Here is a 17908-nt window from a genome sequence, read left to right as displayed (position 1 = left end):
ATTAAGGGATTTTAGGAAACATATTTTATAGTGATAGACTCAAAGAGTTCAGTCTAGTTAGCTTAACAAAGAGAAGGCAAAGGGGTGACTTGATTACAATCTATAAATATCTACGTGGGGAACAAATATATAACAGTGAACCCTTCAGTCTAGCAGAGAAAGGTATTGAGAAAGGTGAATCTAGACAAAGTCATATTGGAAATGAGATTAAATTTTTAACAGGGAGAATAATTAACCATTGGAAAAATTTATCAAGGGTTGTGGTGGATTCTCTATCCCTGACCGTTCTTAAATCAAGATGGGATGCTTTTCTAAAAGATCTGTTCTAGGAATTCTTTTGGGGAAGGTCTGCGACGTGTGTTATATAGGAAGTTAGATTAGATGATCACTGTGATCCCTTCTGGTCTTGAATCTTTGAACAACCTCACCTTCTACCCCCCACGGGCCAGTGAACTGTAGTTTACAGCATCGTTTAACTAGAGATATTTGTGTGGGGATGGGAGTCAGGTTAGGGATAACACTTGAGCTGTAACTAGAACTAACTGAGCTGTGACACCCTTACTGTAGTAAAAGTAGTCAGTTTGTTTCACATCTGCCATAGGTCATCTTAATTTAGGTTTTTATTCTTACCAGTCTGAGGAGTTGCACTGAATTCTGATGTGCAATGCAAAAAGCTTCCTCTTTTCTTTGTGGGTTTTATTGACTAAGGTATTTGTTGACAACTTACATTTCTCTAATTATTTTTCCTTTTCATCAAAATAACATGTAAACCAATTTTGAAGCAAAAATCTTGTTACAAATTATGCGTTATCTTCAAAGAATTCTTACAATATAATTTTTACCAAATAGTGTAGATAGTAAACTGAGAGGCAAGGACTATTGTTCTTTTTCTGTATAGTGACTAACAGATGGGGTTCTGAGCCTCGATTGGCATTCTTGGGCACCTCTATGATACAAAAAAAAAAAAGAAAATGAAGTAATACACCTCCCAAATGAATGATTAATATTCACTTGTGAAAGACAGATAACTTCACATGCAGTATGTACAGAATTACAATTTCTGGAATACTTCCCCTTGAATCACTTTAAGTGATATAAAAGCTTAGTATTAGGACATTACACTTAGCCTAAATAATGCTTCACTTAATCCTGCCCCTTCTGGGGAAACCCTTCAGATTTTCTCTTACTTAACCCAATGAACGATCCATTAAAGAGTAATTAGAAAAAGATTTCTGAAGTATATAAAAGAAAGAAAATAGCATCACCACTTTAATCTACATATCTGTGTAACTTTTAAGCTAAAATGTTGCAAGTAGGATGTCTTGTGCACGCAAGCTCTAAAAGTTTCTCAGCTCTAAGACTTCCTCTTTTCTCAAGAAAGCAAAAATATTAGGTTCCAAATCTGGTGACTTTTACATGTATGATTCATATTTATTGTGGTAGCACCCAAAATGTGCTGCTTTCTATATAGACATATAGAAAAAAGCTTACCATTGGAAAGACCTCCCCACTCTGGGAAAAAAAATGATGGGGGAATGGGATACAAAATACAAGAAGGATGGTCAGCATGATGGTTGGAATGTATATTCTTTGTTAGGGGTTTTCTGTATACACAACTGATCCCTAACTGCACCTGTATCCATCAATAATTAGATGGCTCATTTCGTGTACACCTCACAGTAGAAGAGGGTGCGAAGAAGGAATTTGAACAAGACTAATTTTATTAGTATTACTGTAGAGCGTAGGAGCTCTAGTCATGGCCCAAGATCCCATTGTGCTAGTCACTGTAACATACACAGAACAAAAGAAGACCGTCCCTGCTCCCCAAAGAGCTTACAGCCTTGTGGATCATTGAGTTCATTCCAAGTGTAAGCGGGACATGGAAGAAGGCAGGAACATGGTTGTGGAAGAAGCAAACCAACACACTATTGAGGCTGGCAGCATTGATAGAAAGGTCATAGAAGCAATTTTTCCGAACACCAGACATTTCTTTAATTAAGAGAACAAACAATAACACTTTAATATGTTTCCAGCTATATGCGCTTGCAACCTCTCCTTTAGAAATTAATCATGGAATCATAGAGTGTGGGATTGGAAAAGATTTTGAGAGGTCAGTTACTTTATTTACCAGTCTCTTGCTGTCAACCTTGTGCAGGGCTTGATTTGGGGTTGTGGAGAATACTGGTACTCTCTCAAGCTCTGCCCACTTGAGACAGCTCATGGTAGATTGTGCAGATATTCAAAATATAAGCTTGTACACTATGCTGGGCTTCTCAGGTTGGGCTCTCCTTCACTGGAGTTCTGATACATCTGGGAGCAGGGTCAAATTAAGGCATAAGCACAACAGGCACATGTCTGGAGCTCTTGCTTCCCAGAATCAGGTGATAACATCAGATTCTTAATGTACATTTATTTTAAAAAAATTGTCTGGTTCTTAGGGTTGGGAAGAAGAACTTGAAAATATGACCTGAATGTAAATGGTGCAGTGACATCTGCCTGAATCTGTAAACAGCCTCTGGCAGAAAGAGAAGCCGCATTCACTAGATCGGTGCATGACATTCTGTGCCTCGTGGGAACATCCTGCACCCCCATGTTCATCCTTATAATATGATTATGTGGTATCTAATGCAAAGTTTGTCAAGTCGGGTGTCTTCGGAATGCTCATGATGCACTGAGCATTGTTGTTATAGTGATGTTATAGTAATGTTATAGGTTTTAATTTCACGTATATAGTTATGAGGCTGAAAATGTGTCCTCATGGCTTAAAATAAGCCCAGACAAAAACTTTCCAAAAGCAGAGGGGCAGTTCACACCTCATCAGGGCATGTATGGGACAAACCCAGCCCAGCCTCACAGGAACAAAGGGCACTGGCCTAGGCAGCAACAAAGGATCTGTCAAACTCTAGTGAGTCACCCCCCCTTCTCTTGGTCAGTCAGGGACTATGATGATAATGCTCACCTGACCCCGAAGGGGGAACGGGGGGGGGGCAAAGCCAAAAGGGAAGAAAGAACATGATAAAAGGGAGAGATGTTTGCCATGCTCTTCCTCTCTCTTCCACCTACATCTACAGACACCACCACCACCAAGTGACTGAAGCGCTGATCAAAGGGGAGAGCCTGGCTGAAGGGCAACCAGCCAGCCTGTGGTGAGAAGCATCTAAGTTTGTGAGGGCACTGAAAGTGTTAAGATCAGCTTAGAGTGCGTTTTGCTTTTATTTCATTTGACCAAATCCAACTTGTTGTGCTTTGACTTATAATCACTTAAAATCTATCTTTGTAGTTAATAAATTTGTTTATTCTACCTGAAGCAGTGCATTTGGTTTGAAGCGTGTCAGAGATTCCCCTTGGGATAACAAGCCTGGTACATATCAATTCCTTTGTTAAACTGACAAACTCATGTAAGCTTGCAGTGTCCAGCAGGCATAACTGGACACTGCGAGACTGAGGTTCCTAGGGTTGTGTCTGGGAGCGGAGATATTGGCTAGTGTAATTTGGTTGCACAATCCAAGGAGCAGCTTATATGCCAAAGGCTGTGTGTGAGCAGCCCAGGAGTGGTGGTTCTCACAGCAGAGTAGGGTAAGGCTGGCTCCCAGAGTCGAGGATTGGAGTGACCTAACAGTTCACTGGTCCAGATAACACCAGGGGAATGCCACAGGGGCAGTAATCACTTTGATTTAAACCAACAGTATTAAAGTCTCTGTAGAGACTCAAATTTCAGCTGCCCCTTCTGTGTACCATCTAGTGTCACATCTCACTGACCCCTGTGTGGGAGGGCCCCTCCTCTTTGAAAAGCTTAATTTCCCCATATTAGCCCTCGTCCAAACATAGTAGACTTCAGAATTTTGATTGAGGATGAGGTAATGTCTGAGGAGGAATCCAGCCTGAGAGAGCTGGTCAAAGCCAGAAATGGAAAATTCTGTACACAAGTTCTCATTAGTTAAGAAAACAGCTTAACTGTATTTTACAATCAGAACATCTGTTACTGTGGGAATAAAGTAATATCTGTATTTTATAAAAAAGCTTGGAGAATTTCACATGGGGTGGGGGAAAGGTGAAGTCCCTGTTTTGGCTTTCTAGAGGTGTGTATCCTTATGAAGACCAGAGAAGGGGGTTCTCCATGTATCACTGGAGGAAAACAGAAAAATCGAATTGAAAATGATGTGATCTTGAGTAGCTTTTACTGGCTGAAGTGTTGTTAAATATAGCCCCTGGTGTACCAAAGAAACTCCCAGAGAGAGCCAAAATAATTTTGAGGAAGAATTTGGTTAAGATGTGTTGTCGGTAGCTACCGGTGTGGTGCTCCGCTGTTGTTCGATGACGCATGCATGCGTATTCCCTCTGTGTGCTGCCCCAGCTCTGCACAGATAGTTAACACAGCAGACCCCGAGAGAACTCCCAAAAACCACAGACTCTAGTAAGGTACGAAGGAACCCAAGGCAGGTTTATTGTCAAACGAAGCACAGTAATAGTTCCTACAGACTCTGCAGGGCATACTATGAATTTGTGCTCCCTGGCAATGGACACAGCTCAGTCAGTGGCGGGACACTCCACTGCCCCCTAGGCTGGACAAAGATATGTGCTCCGGGACCTACTTTTATACAGTTGCAGGAAAGATTACTCATCATAGTTCAAACGAATCTATCCATCATGTTGTCCTTTTGACCCTGTCTTTAAGATGCACCTGCCTGTTCCTTGTTACGTCTATGGAGTGTCTTGCTGCCATCTTGGCACAATTTTCCTCTCATTAGCCCTTGTGTGTGTGTGTGTGTGTGTGTGTGTGCACGTGTCTCTAACAACCTTTTCTTGCCAACTTCTGTGAGTGGGACCTGCCTCTGGCTCAAAGCCCTGCTTTGCTTATCACTGCCTGGAGGTACTTTGTTTCAGGCTTTACTTTGGTTCAGGCTTCAGGCCTCAGACTGGGCCTCTGATATAAGAATTTATGTTTCAGGGCTTACGCTTACTTCAAGATGTATTTCTATTGCACTCTTTGATTGAACCACTGATTAATTTCCTCTAGAAAACCCAGATTTCAAATTCTGTCTGTTTCCACTATCTCTCTTTCTGCCACTCTTGAGACTGCACAAGTTACCAAAAGATGAACCTTATGGGGATGGTCTGTCAAGGGTGGATCTGTTATCCCAGGTTTAGGAAAGTACCGTAATCTCTCCTCTCTGAAGCAGTATGACAAAGGGAAATAAAAGCCCTTTGGGGAAGATGGGCTGGGGGGGAATCTTTGATTATATTATTTTATTACAGCCTTGATAGTCTATCCATCAATTGTTGCTTTTGAAATGAATAGCTCAGCTCTAAAATGTGTCACTTCAGGTGCAAAATTTAGTTTAGAATTCTCCTCCTCCTATTATTTGCGCCAGTGAAAGAGAATGAAAATGCAATTGTGTGATTCTTTCACAATTTAACATAAGCTCTTCCTTTATTTGTATTACTTGCCACAGTTGCAGCAATTAATTTAGGAAAGGGACAGTTAAATCCTTGCTTAAGACTCATGTCTTCTGTCATACCATAAAATTGATAACGTGGCCAGTATTATTTTAAAATAAACAAAATACTTAAGTGAAACTCCAAGATTTTTTCATACCTAGCTGAGTAACTCTCTGATGATATCGCTGTAACCCTCATCTTTTCTCCGTGTCACAGGGCAAATTGTCACTGTGGAATAAATAAAGTGTCTCTTGGGTAGGACAACTTACTGCTTAATAATAAGCGAGACTTGATTTCTCTCTGTTTTGCTAGGGCCTGGAGACTGGAGCCCTGAGTGAAACGTGGCTCAGAACTCTTTCCTTCAATGTTAGAAAACTGGTTTATCCATTTCTGTGGATTGAGGGGGCAACCAGGAAGCAAATCCTGAAATTTGTTTGTTTTTCTTACTTCAACGATGGGCTTGAGATATGATGCAGAATAGGCTGGTTCTGGAACAGAGGAAAGAGTAAGCCAGTTGAGGCGGATCTGGGCCATTAATTCAGAATGGTATGAGGTAGGAATATCAGGAGGCCTGGCTGTCACTTGTTTTATAGCAGACAGCAGAGCAACAGGAAAGGCAAGGAGTTTGAGGCCATTAAAATACAGACTCTTCACCCTTTCAGAGCAGTTGAGAGCACAGAAGAAATAGGTGGTAATCATGTAGCTGAAATTGTTTGTGGGAGGCAGGGCCAGTCCGGGGGAGCAGGTTTCCAAACAGCTTTTTAGCCTATAACTTCAATGTGGAGAGTACTCTTGGGATGCGTATTACTCTGCACTTTTGAAGACTGGTATGTATGTTAGCCATTTCTGTGTTTTATGGCAAACATATTGTTTTCTTCAAAAATCCCATCCCTTTTTTTTTCCTGTCCTTTATTTCACCATTTCTGTGGTGGGCCAGGGCATCTTGGCTCACTGTTGCAGTCATGCCATACCCATGCTATCTTTGTAACTCCATCTTGCTGTATTGTGATTTAATATTGCTGTATTTAATATTATGGAGGCTTTGGTCACAACTCAATAGTTAAGGTTGAGTCAAAATGTTCAGTATAACAAGCATGTATAAACATTTATTTTGTGGCCTTTTTTTTTTAAATCTAATTAAAATGGCAAAAAATAAACACAGAATGTAAACGTTAAGTACTATTTGAATTTGTCATGGTGGTTTGATGAAAATTGGGTTGATACACAGAGACTGATGAGTTCCCAAATAGCCCTTTATTAAGTTGTCACTGGATTGTGTCCCCTTTCTTCGGGTGTCCATTGCAAGAAATCTAAAATGCTCTGGATCTGTGCAGTTTTCCCCGTGTGGCTTTTCACATGCTGATTAATCAGTTACAAATAGGTAATGTGGTTTTTGTGTGTCAGTTTTTCTTGATTATTGTAAAGAACTATGCCAAAACAAATTGGTTATAGTTAGCAGTGACGATGTAACTTATCTACTTATCTAAAAACCTCCATCAGGGGCTTGGTGGTGATGGACAGAGACACTCCTCCACCAAAACTTCTTGTAGACTAGGGGAAAGTTCCCTGAGCTGCAAACAGAAACCATGAGTTCAGATTTCATCTCTAACTGTGGTTTACATTCTAATGCACCTCACCAACCTTGTTATTGATAAACCCCAACTGTAAAAGGCAGTCAGGTCTGCGGTTCCACCCCATTTTACAAATAGATTAATGGAGGTTAAACAGAATCATAACATGGTAGACCCAAATCTCAGCTACTCGGTTGCCCTGCATTTCAGATAATATAGAATCATAGAATATCAGGGTTGGAAGGGACCTCAGGAAGTCATCTAGTCCAACCCCCTGCTCAAAGCAGGACCAATCCCCAATTAAATCCTTCCAGCCAGGGCTTTGTCAAGACTGACCTTAAAAACTTCTAAGGAAGGAGATTCTACCACCTTGCTAGGTAACCCATTCCAGTGCTTTACCACCCTCCTAGTGAAAAAGTTTTTCCTAATATCCAACCTAAACCTCCCCCACTGCAACTCGAGACCATTACTCCTCGCTCTGTCATCTGCTACCACTGAGAACAGTCTAGATCCATCCTCCCTGGAACCCCCTTTCAGGTAGTTGAAAGCAGCCATCAAATCCCCCCACATTTTCTCTTCTACAGACTAAATAATCCCAGTTCCCTCAGCCTCTCCTCACAAGTCATGTGCTCCAGACTCCTAATCACTTTTGTTGCCCTCCGCTGGACTCTTTCCAATTTTTTCACATCCTTCTTGTAGTGTGGGGCTCAAAACTGGACACAGTACTCCAGATGAGGCCTCACCAGTGCCGAATAGAGGGGAATGATCATGTCCCTCAATCTGCTGGCAATGCTCCTACTTATACAGCCCAAAATACTGTTAGCCTTCTTGGCAACAAGGGCACACTGTTGACTCATATCCAGCTTCTCGTCCACTGTCACCCCTACGTCCTTTTCCACAGAACTGCTGCCTAGCCATTCGGTCCCTAGTCTGTAGCAGTGCATGGGATTCTTCCGTACTAAGTGCAGGAGTCTGCACTTGTCCTTGTTGAACCTCATCAGATTTCTTTTGGCCCAATCCTCTAATTTGTCCAGGTCCCTCTGTATCCTATCCCTATCCTGCAGCATATCTATCACTCCTCCCAGTTTAGTGTCATCTGCAAACTTTCTGAGGATGCAATCCACACCATCTTCCAGATCATTAATGAAGATATTGAACAAAACCGGCCCCAGGACTGACCCTTGGGGCACTCCGCTTGATACCGGCTGCCAACTAGACATGGAGCCATTGATCACTACCCGTTGAGCCCGATCTAGCCAGCTTTCTATCCACCTTATAGTCCATAGACTATATACTTTGGTCTAATTTCAGTAGCTGTATTTGGTGAGTGGGTTGTGTCAGTTGGCTGTGATCTACAGAAGGTCAGACTAGATGCTCTGGTAGTCCCTCCGGGCCTTGCACTCTATGATCAGGGATTGAATTTATGACCTCCAGAGCCAAAAGTGTGAGTCTCTTCAGTTTGTGCTAAAGAGACAATCTCTCAAGCTGAGTTATCACAGACTCCCATCCTCTGTGTGTTGGGCACAAAGGGATGCATATAATACACACACAAATAACTTAAACTATGTCTACACTGCCACCTATATTGGCAAAACCTATGTTGCTCAGGGGTGTGAATATTCCACCGCCCCCCCCCCCCCCAGCAACGCAAATTATGCCAACATAAGTGGCAGTGTGCTATGTCAGCAAGGAGAGCTTCTCCTGCCCACATAGCTACTGCCTGCCGCTCATTGGGGGTTGATGGGAGAGCTCTCTCCTGTTGGCATAGGGCAACTACATGAGAGATCTTACAGCGGCGCCACTGCATTGGTACAGTTCTACCGCTGTAAGCTTTGTAGTGTAGACATACCCTGAATGTGACACATACCACTCCAGAAGTGAATGATAGCATTCATTCCATAGCTAATCTGTTGTCAAATTCAGGGGGGTTGCCTGGGTGTAAATGGTTTCTATTACAGCTAAAAAATTATAAAATGCTCTGCAAACATTACCAAGGTATAATAAATATTCTAGACATTAATATATAATGAACAACAACGTAGCCAAAGGACAAGTCACAGAGTGTTTTAGGTTTCTTGCAAAAGAGGAACAAACAAAAGTGAGAAAATCCAATGGGAAAAAAATTGGCAAAAGGGGTGATTTTTGACCTCTTGTTAATCATTCTATATCAATTCACTTTTAATGAAACCACCATAAAAAATTCATATAGTGCTCTAGGTTTCCATTCTATGTGCCCCCCCCCCCATTTCAATTCGATATTTTTTAAAAAGAAAGGCTTAAAGCTCCTCTTACGATTGAACTCTAACCTTATCTACGCCACAGCTTCTGTTGACTCATAATAACCACATATTCTCCTGTCCCCTATCCTCTAAATACACAGTAGCTCCAGTCACAGATATTTTCCCCCTGATAAAGTTAAAGATTTTGCCCACTTCTCCTGATTTCTTTTTTGAATCAAAATTAAAACCAAAGAACATTCAATCTCTAACCACTAAACCCCACACTTTTCCCCAGAGTCAGGAATAGAATCTGGTATTCCTGATCTCTGTGATGCTACTGCTGTCTAGCAACCAATTTTGTAAGTCAGTGGGAAAATGTGTCAAGTCCTCCTCTAGGGGCTGAGCTAAATAGAGGTTATCAATTACTGCTGTACAGCTCAAGTGGTATAGAGCTGAGTTGTCAGTCTGATGGTTGAGGGTTTAAACCCTGCTGTTGACTAAATTGCATGTGACAGATTTTGATTTTTAAGGTTTTTTTAAACTGCTTAGTTAATTCATAGAATGAGAAAACATCCTGTAAGGACTTTTGTAACTTGAACTATTATAATCTTTAAATTATGGTAAATTTCAGTCATTTATCTGCCCCACTGTGACCCTAGAAGACTGTGTGTATGTGTGAGAAAAATTCTGGAAAACCCCACCTAGGAAATAAACACATCCACACTTAGTTCAGTGACAATTAAGGCTGCATTAACACTCCCTATCAATTCAAAACCTTAAAAGTAGAGGTAATGGCAAATTAAGGGTCATCTGCTGCCTTGCCACTTCACATTGCCGACAACACTGTTTATAGCACACTCCAGTGCTCTGTAAGGCTTTCACTTCTGTCTCTATGTTCTGGGTGTCCCTAAACCTCTGACTGCCGGAAGGGATCACTTGAAAATTGCCCTGTTCTGTTCCCTCCCTCAGAAGCATCTGGCACTGGCCACTGTTGGAAGACAGGAAACTGGACTAGATGGGCCATTGGTCTGACCCAGTATGGCTGTGCTTATGTTTTTATGTCCAACAGATACTGAAAGGTTATACATACCCCAACTTCATGAAACTTACCCTCTCGCATAGCGCCTTAACAGTGACCTCAGCAATGTTAAGGCAGAATAACCTCCCAAATGTATGGCATCTGTGCCTGATGTGCTGATCTGAGGGTGTGTGTGTTCATTCTGGAATCTTTTTGGAAGGAAAGGAAACAGACAGACTTCACCGGTGCTGGTTCTGTCCAGGCTGATTGATGGTGTTCAATGCCCGATTCTTCGTGACGTGCTGTCTTTCTGAGAGAGAGTTCTCCTCCGGATTTGCATTGTCCCACAACGAAGACTGTATGCATGTGCTAGTTTGCCTGCAGTACCAAAACTACCTGCACTTCGTAACGTTGTGGCTCCATTTCAATTGCAGGCCTTCACTTCTCTCCCAGTCCTTGTTTCCTCATCAGTCTGATGGTGTCTCTGATGGGCAGTTGAAAGCAGGATGATCATAGAAAACTCGTTTATAGCCCATCCTTATGAAATAGTGTCTGCACATATTGATGAGGTCTTTCAGCTGCATGCATCCTTCACTTCTTTATATATTTTTCAGAGGAATTCCTTAGTGCCCTCTCAGGATCTAGCCCACCTCTAGGCATTCTGTGAGACATTTGTGGTTCTAAACCAGTTGCCCAGAAGGATGTTACAATTTGTATTTCTTCTGGGAACTCTTCGAGTACTTGCTATTTAGAGGCTCTAGTTTCTTTGTTATGATAATTGCTGGACTTGGAAACTGTTCCACGGTGGTGATGCATTTTTGTACTCTACAGAATATCCTGATTATGTTCAGAATCAGGTATCAGATTATTTTCTGTGCACCTGAATAAGCTCAAGTTGGCTCTATACAATTCTATTCCAGGAAGCTGATCCCAACAATGTCCTAGGGCAGGGTTGGGCAAACTTTTTGGCCTGAGGGCCACATCTGGGTATGGAAATTGTATGGCGGGCCATGAATGCTCACGAAATTGGGGGTTGGGGTGCGGTCTCTGGCTGGAGGTGCGGGGTCTGGGGTGGGGTTGGGGATGCAGGAGGGAACTCCAGGCTGGGACCAAGGGGTTCGGAGAGCGGGAGGGGATCAGGACTGGGGTAGGTGGTTGGGGTGCAGGAGGGGATCAGGGGGGAGGGGGGAGAGGGATAGCTCAGTGGTTTGAGCTTTGGCCTGCTAACCCCAGGGTTGTGAGTTCAATCCTTGAGGGGGCCATTTAGGGATATGGGACAAAAATTGGGGATTGATCCTGCTTTGAGCAGGGGTTGGACTAGATGACCACCTGAGGTTCCTTCCAACCCTGATATTCTATGATTCTATGAAGGCTCCAGGCGGCGCTTACCTCAGGCAGGTCCCAGAAGCAGAGGCATGTCCCCCTCTCCGGCTCCTATGTGGAGGCGCGGCCAGGTGTCTATGCGTGCTGTCCTGTCCGCAGGCCCCATCCCTGCAGATCTGATTGGTAGCGGTTCCCATCCAATGGGAGCTGCAGGACCTGTGAGTGGAGCCCCTTGGCTGCCCCTATGCGTAGGAGCCCGAAGGGGGACATTCCACTGCTTTTGGGAGCTGCGCGGGGCAAGCCCTGGACCCCGTTCCCCGGCTGAAGCTCAAGGGCTGGATTAAAACATCTGGAGGGCCGAATGCGGCCCCTGGGCTGTAGTTTGCCCACCCCTGTCCTAGGGTTTTAAGCAGTTAAGAAGTTGGTTTTCTCTCTACTCATGAAATTTCCACTGGACTTGATTGCGATTCATATGAGAAACAACAGTAAGACATCTATTGCATACTAGCACTTCCAGGCTGGAGAAAGAAAATAGAAGTTAAAAATTCTGAATGAAGCAAGGGAAAATTCTCTTGCTCCTGAGGCCAAAGGTTTTGTTGACTTATTACTTAGATGGCTTGTTTACAGTAGTACCAACGAGGTGCTTTACAAAGCCTCATTTAGGTCTGTTCTGGGGAGCTCACAACTTAAGGCATCTCAGTTAAAATCACATACATTTTAGCAAAAGAGAAACCTATAGGTCAGCTGACTAAGCACATGCTGCTTGGGCACATGAGAATGGGAACTAAATAATTTAGTCTTCAAGTGGTTAACAGAAATGTAGTGGTGCAGAGACCCATAGTCTCTCAGACTCCTGCATATGTCAGTTCAGCATTCTTGAACGTCCTGGACTGGGAAAAATTCAATTCCAGGATCCTCTTAAACTCCCAGATTTAAAGCACTTTGAGACTCTTGGCTTGGAACCTGAGGGATTTTGTCTGTTAGAGCGATGAATATTAAGAACATAAGAATGGCCATACTGGGTCAGACCACAGGAGGTCCATCCGGCCCAGTATCCTGTCTACCGACAGTGGCCAATGCCAGGTGCCCCAGAGGGAGGGAACCTAACAGGTAATGATCTAGTGATCTCTCTCCTGCCATCCATCTCCACCCTCTGACAAACGGACGCTAGGGACACCATTTCTTACCTATCCTGGCTAATAGCCATTAATGCACTTAACCTCCATGAATTTATCCAGTTCTCTTTTAAACCCTGTTATAGTCCTAGCCTTCACAACCTCCTCAGGCAAGGAGTTCCACAGGTTGACTGTGCGCTGAGTGAAGAAGAACTTCCTTTTATTTGTTTTAAACCTGTTACCCATTAATTTCATTTGGTGGCCCCTAGTTCTTATATTATGGGAACAAGTAAATAACTTTTCCTTATTCATTTTCTCCATACCACTAATGATTTTATAGACCTCTATCCTATCCCCCCTTAGTGTCCTCTTTCCCAAGCTGAAAAGTCCTAGCCTCTTTAATCTCTCCTCATATGGGACCTGTTCCAAACCCCTAATCATTTTAGTTGCCCTTTTCTGAACATTTTCTAATGCCAGTCTATCTTTTTTGAGATGAAGGGAACCCATTTGTACGCAGTATTCAAGATGTGGGCGTACCATTGATTTATATAAGGGCAATGAGATATTCTCCGTCTTATTCTCTATCCCTTTTTTAATGATTCCTAACATCCTGTTTGCTTTTTTGACTGCTGCTGCACACTGTGTGGACGTCTTTAGAGAACTAGCCATGATGACTCCAAGATCTTTCTCCTGATTAGTTGTAGCTAAATTAGCCCCTGTCATATTGTATGTATAGTTGGGGTTATTTTTTCCAATGTGCATGACTTTACATTTATCCACATTAAATTTCATTTGCCATTTTGTTGCCCAATCACTTAGTTTTGTGAGATCTTTTTGAAGTTCTTCACAGTCTGCTTTGGTCTTAACTATCTTGAGCAGTTTAGTATTTTCTGCAGACTTTGCCACCTCACTGTTTACCCCTTTCTCCAGATCATAGGTTGAATAGGATTGGTCCTAGGACTGACCCTTTGGGAATACCACTAGTTACCCCTCTCCATTCTGAAAATTTACCATTTATTCCTACCCTTTGTTCCCTGTCTTTTAACCAGTTCTCAGTCCATGAAAGGATCTTCCCTCCTATCACATGACAACTTAATTTACATAAGAGCCTTTGGTGAGGGACCTTGTCAAAGACTTTCTGGAAATCTAAGTACACTGTGTCCACTGGATCCGCCTTGTCTGCATGTTTGTTGACCCCCTCAAAGAACTCTATTAGATTAGTAAGACATGATCTCCCTTTACAGAAACCATGTTGATTTTTGCACAACAATTTATGTTCTTCTGTGTCTGACCATTTTATTCTTTACTGTTGTTTCAACTAATTTGCCCGGTACTGACGTTAGACATACTGGTCTGTAATTGCCAGGATCACCTCTAGAGCCCTTATTAAATATTGGCGTTACATTAACTATAGCCTAACATGGCTGCTACTCTGAAACCTGTCATTGGGTACAGTAGCTGATTTAAAGGACAGGTTACAAACTATAGTTAATAGTTCTGCAATTTCAGAACTCTTGGGTGAATGCCATTTGGTCCCGGTGACTTGATACTGTTAAGTTTCTCAATTAATTCCAGATTAATTATTCAGGAGAGCTTGTAAACTTAGAAACTGTCCCCAAATCTGGACATTTCAAGAGATTCTGACAATTTGATCCTCATGGTGATTTTTAAAAGACAAAAATCCCATGTGGCCTCACAACCAGGGATCTATTGAAATTCCTTCTCTTAAACTGGGATCTCGATTGGGTCTGATTCCCAGCTTCCTGAAGGTCCAAGACTCAGTGTTAGGAGTCTTGGAGCATATTGGTTCCAAGTCTAACCTGTTTTGGCAGCAACTCCACATTTTCAAATTCCTGAATGCTGTGTCTCTGTAGAGACGCCGTCTTGAGACGACTGTGGTTTGATGTAATCTCTGAACCTTCATTTACAGAGAGGAGCTTCCCTGTAGGTTTCCATTAAAATATTGTTTTTCCTGTTAGCAATTATGTTGACCAGAAGTTAGTAAAATCAGGTGCCTTACCTATCTGGAGTACTGAAAATTTTTTCCAGATGAGAATTTTGTCCTCCAGAATAAATGGTTTTAACTTGATCCAGTCTATTTGCCTTCTTTTAATCAGTTGTGGACTTTAATTATGGTCAGGATATTCAAATTCTGTTTATGCTTAACTAATCCTTGCAGGAAATTAGATGCAAGTTCAGGAGTAGATGTGTGACCTAAGAAAGGGTGCAAAGCAACCATATCTGCTGTTTCCAGATGGATAAATTCAGGGGTTTCTCAGGCCTACAAAATATCATAAAAGATCCCATCTCCTTCTTTGTGGGCTTACTCACTCAAACACGTGGCCATTTCCAGCATAGTGCTTCATTCAAAAAATTTTGCAGTGTGGTTGTCTGGTCTTCAGTGCATTTCTTTATCATTTTAAAATAGATATGTTGTCTTTGTCTGATATGATGATTAGACAAAAGGTTCTTAGTCTTTCCCTTTCCATTTTGTAGCTAGAAAGAGGGTTTTTTAAGGAGCCTCTCTCTCTGCTTGGAAGATGAGAAAACAATAAACCAGTTATCATGGAGCAGAAGGTGCTCATTTCAGAGTAGGAAAAAATACTGATAAGTAAATTTCACCTATTTAACTTCTTTGGTTGTGATCCTTATAACTAATGTCCTGAAAAATTAACCCTATATTTACAATGGAAGTGCTTAATTCTGCAAGATAGAGAGCACTTTAAGCACAGCAAAACATTTAAGCACTTTCTTAACTTGAGCACTCATATTGACTTCAGTGGGACTATTTTGCTTAAAATTAAGCACATGCTTAAATACTTTACTTTATTGGGGTCAGAATGCTTAGTACCTTGCAGGATTGAACCTTAAGGCAGACAGATATAGATAGAGTGGAGGGTGCTGATTAATTTTTTTAGTCACAGAAATGTGTATTTAATTTTGCTTAAATAATTTAACTCATTTTTATTTCCTTTTCAGAGACAGGATAAGGAACCCTGAAAAGACCCTTATTGTATCTTCACAATATGGGAAGAAGTAGCTGAGGATTGACTTGTGGAGGCTGAGTATTAACACTTACTCTCTTGCATTGCAGCTGGGTGTGTTCCATCATCATGTTCTGGAAGTTTGATTTGAACACAACATCACATGTGGACAAGCTGCTGGATAAGGAGGATGTGACACTGCACGAGCTGATGGATGAAGATGACATCCTACAGGAGTGCAAGGCACAGAACCGCAAACTGCTGGACTTTATCTGCCAGCAGCACTGCATGGAGGAGCTGGTTAGCCTCATCACACATGAGCCCCCTGTGGACATGGATGAGAAGATCCGCTTCAAGTACGTACACAGATTCTTTCTTTTATGGGAAGAAAAATGAATTGAAGAATTGGCTGCAGAAATTCTTCTCTGGTACAAGGCTGATGAAACCTCCTGCCTTGGAAAAAGGCCTTGAGGTTCAGGCTGATTTGACTATTTTGTGATTCACAGTGAATATTACATCACAATGTTCTGTTTCTTGCTCTGTTTTTCATATTACTCCATTGAGTTTGTATGCAATGTTTTATCTAAAAATTCATCTCTTGTTTCTTTTAATTGGAAACTCTGGCAGCAGAGAGTTCAGTTGCGTTTCAGAATCTCTCCTAGGCCATCATTCTGCAGTCAGAATCCCAGAAATGACATTAATGATGCTCATTGAGGTATAGGTTCATTGAGGGTCATTGACTTAAAATCAATACAGTCCGTAAAATATCAGGACCTCTCCCAGGAATAAAGTCCTCGAATTTGTGAAGTTCTGCATACATAGAAATTGCAGAATTACTGGAGGGTGCACTAAAAGCAGCACGATACGGACCCTGGACTTCAGGAAAGCAGACTTCGACTCCCTCAGGGAACGGATGGCCAGGATCCCCTGGGGGACTAACTTGAAGGGGAAAGGAGTCCAGGAGAGCTGGCTGTATTTCAAGGAATCCCTGTTGAGGTTACAGGGACAAACCATCCCGATGAGTCGAAAGAATAGTAAATATGGCAGGCGACCAGCTTGGCTTAATGGTGAAATCTTAGCGGATCTTAAACATAAAAAAGAAGCTTACAAGAAGTGGAAGGTTGGACATATGACCAGGGAAGAGTATAAAAATATTGCTCGGGCATGTAGGAATGTTATCAGGAGGGCCAAATCGCACCTGGAGCTGCAGCTAGCCAGAGATGTCAAGAGTAACAAGAAGGGTTTCTTCAGGTATGTTGGCAACAAGAAGAAAGCCAAGGAATGTGTGGGCCCCTTACTGAATGAGGGAGGCAAACTAGTGACAGAGGATGTGGAAAAAGCTAATGTACTCAATGCTTTTTTTGCCTCTGTTTTCACTAACAAGGTCAGCTCCCAGACTGCTACGCTGGGCATCACAAAATGGGGAAGAGATGGCCAGCCCTCTGTGGAGATAGAGGTGGTTAGGGACTATTTAGAAAAGCTGGACGTGCACAAGTCCATGGGGCCGGACGAGTTGCATCTGAGAGTGCTGAAGGAACTGGCGGCTGTGATTGCAGAGCCATTGGCCATTATCTTTGAAAACTCGTGGCGAACCGGGGAAGTCCCGGATGACTGGAAAAAGGCTAATGTAGTGCCAATCTTTAAAAAAGGGAAGAAGGAGGATCCTGGGAACTACAGGCCAGTCAGCCTCACTTCAGTCCCTGGAAAAATCATGGAGGAGGTCCTCAAAGAATCAATCCTGAAGCACTTGCATGAGAGGAAAGTGATCAGGAACAGCCAGCATGGATTCACCAAGGGAAGGTCATGCCTGACTAATCTAATCGCCTTTTATGATGAGATTACTGGTTCTGTGGATGAAGGGAAAGCAGTGGATGTATTGTTTCTTGACTTTAGCAAAGCTTTTGACACGGTCTCCCACAGTATTCTTGTCAGAAAGTTAAGGAAGTATGGGCTGGATGAATGCACTACAAGGTGGGTAGAAAGCTGGCTAGATTGTCGGGCTCAACGGGTAGTGATCAATGGCTCCATATCTAGTTGGCAGCCGGTATCAAGTGGAGTACCCCAAGGGTCGGTCCTGGGGCCGGTTTTGTTCAATATCTTCATAAATGATCTGGAGGATGGTGTGGATTGCACTCTCAGCAAATTTGCGGATGATACTAAACTGGGAGGAGTGGTAGATACGCTGGAGGGGAGGGATAGGATACAGAAAGACCTAGACAAATTGGAGGATTGGGCCAAA

General features: G+C 42.5%; 1 protein-coding gene across 4 annotated transcripts in view; it reads left to right on the top strand.

Moving 5' to 3' along the window:
• PPP6R2 (protein phosphatase 6 regulatory subunit 2) overlaps positions 1-17908 on the top strand; it is a 164757-nt gene that overhangs the window by 62334 nt on the left and 84515 nt on the right. For all 4 annotated transcript variants that reach the window (XM_075124605.1, XM_048821097.2, XM_048821189.2 and 1 more), the window contains one exon: positions 15780-16025. In XM_075124605.1, the coding sequence (XP_074980706.1) occupies positions 15799-16025 (227 nt within the window). In that variant the 5' untranslated portion in view covers positions 15780-15798. The remainder of the gene's footprint in view (positions 1-15779; positions 16026-17908) is intronic.

The sequence above is a fragment of the Caretta caretta genome, chromosome 1 (genome assembly GCF_965140235.1).
Source record: "Caretta caretta isolate rCarCar2 chromosome 1, rCarCar1.hap1, whole genome shotgun sequence".
NCBI lineage: Eukaryota > Metazoa > Chordata > Testudines > Cheloniidae > Caretta > Caretta caretta.
Note: the sequence above shows the minus strand (reverse complement) of the source record. Positions and strands in the feature narration are given on the sequence as shown.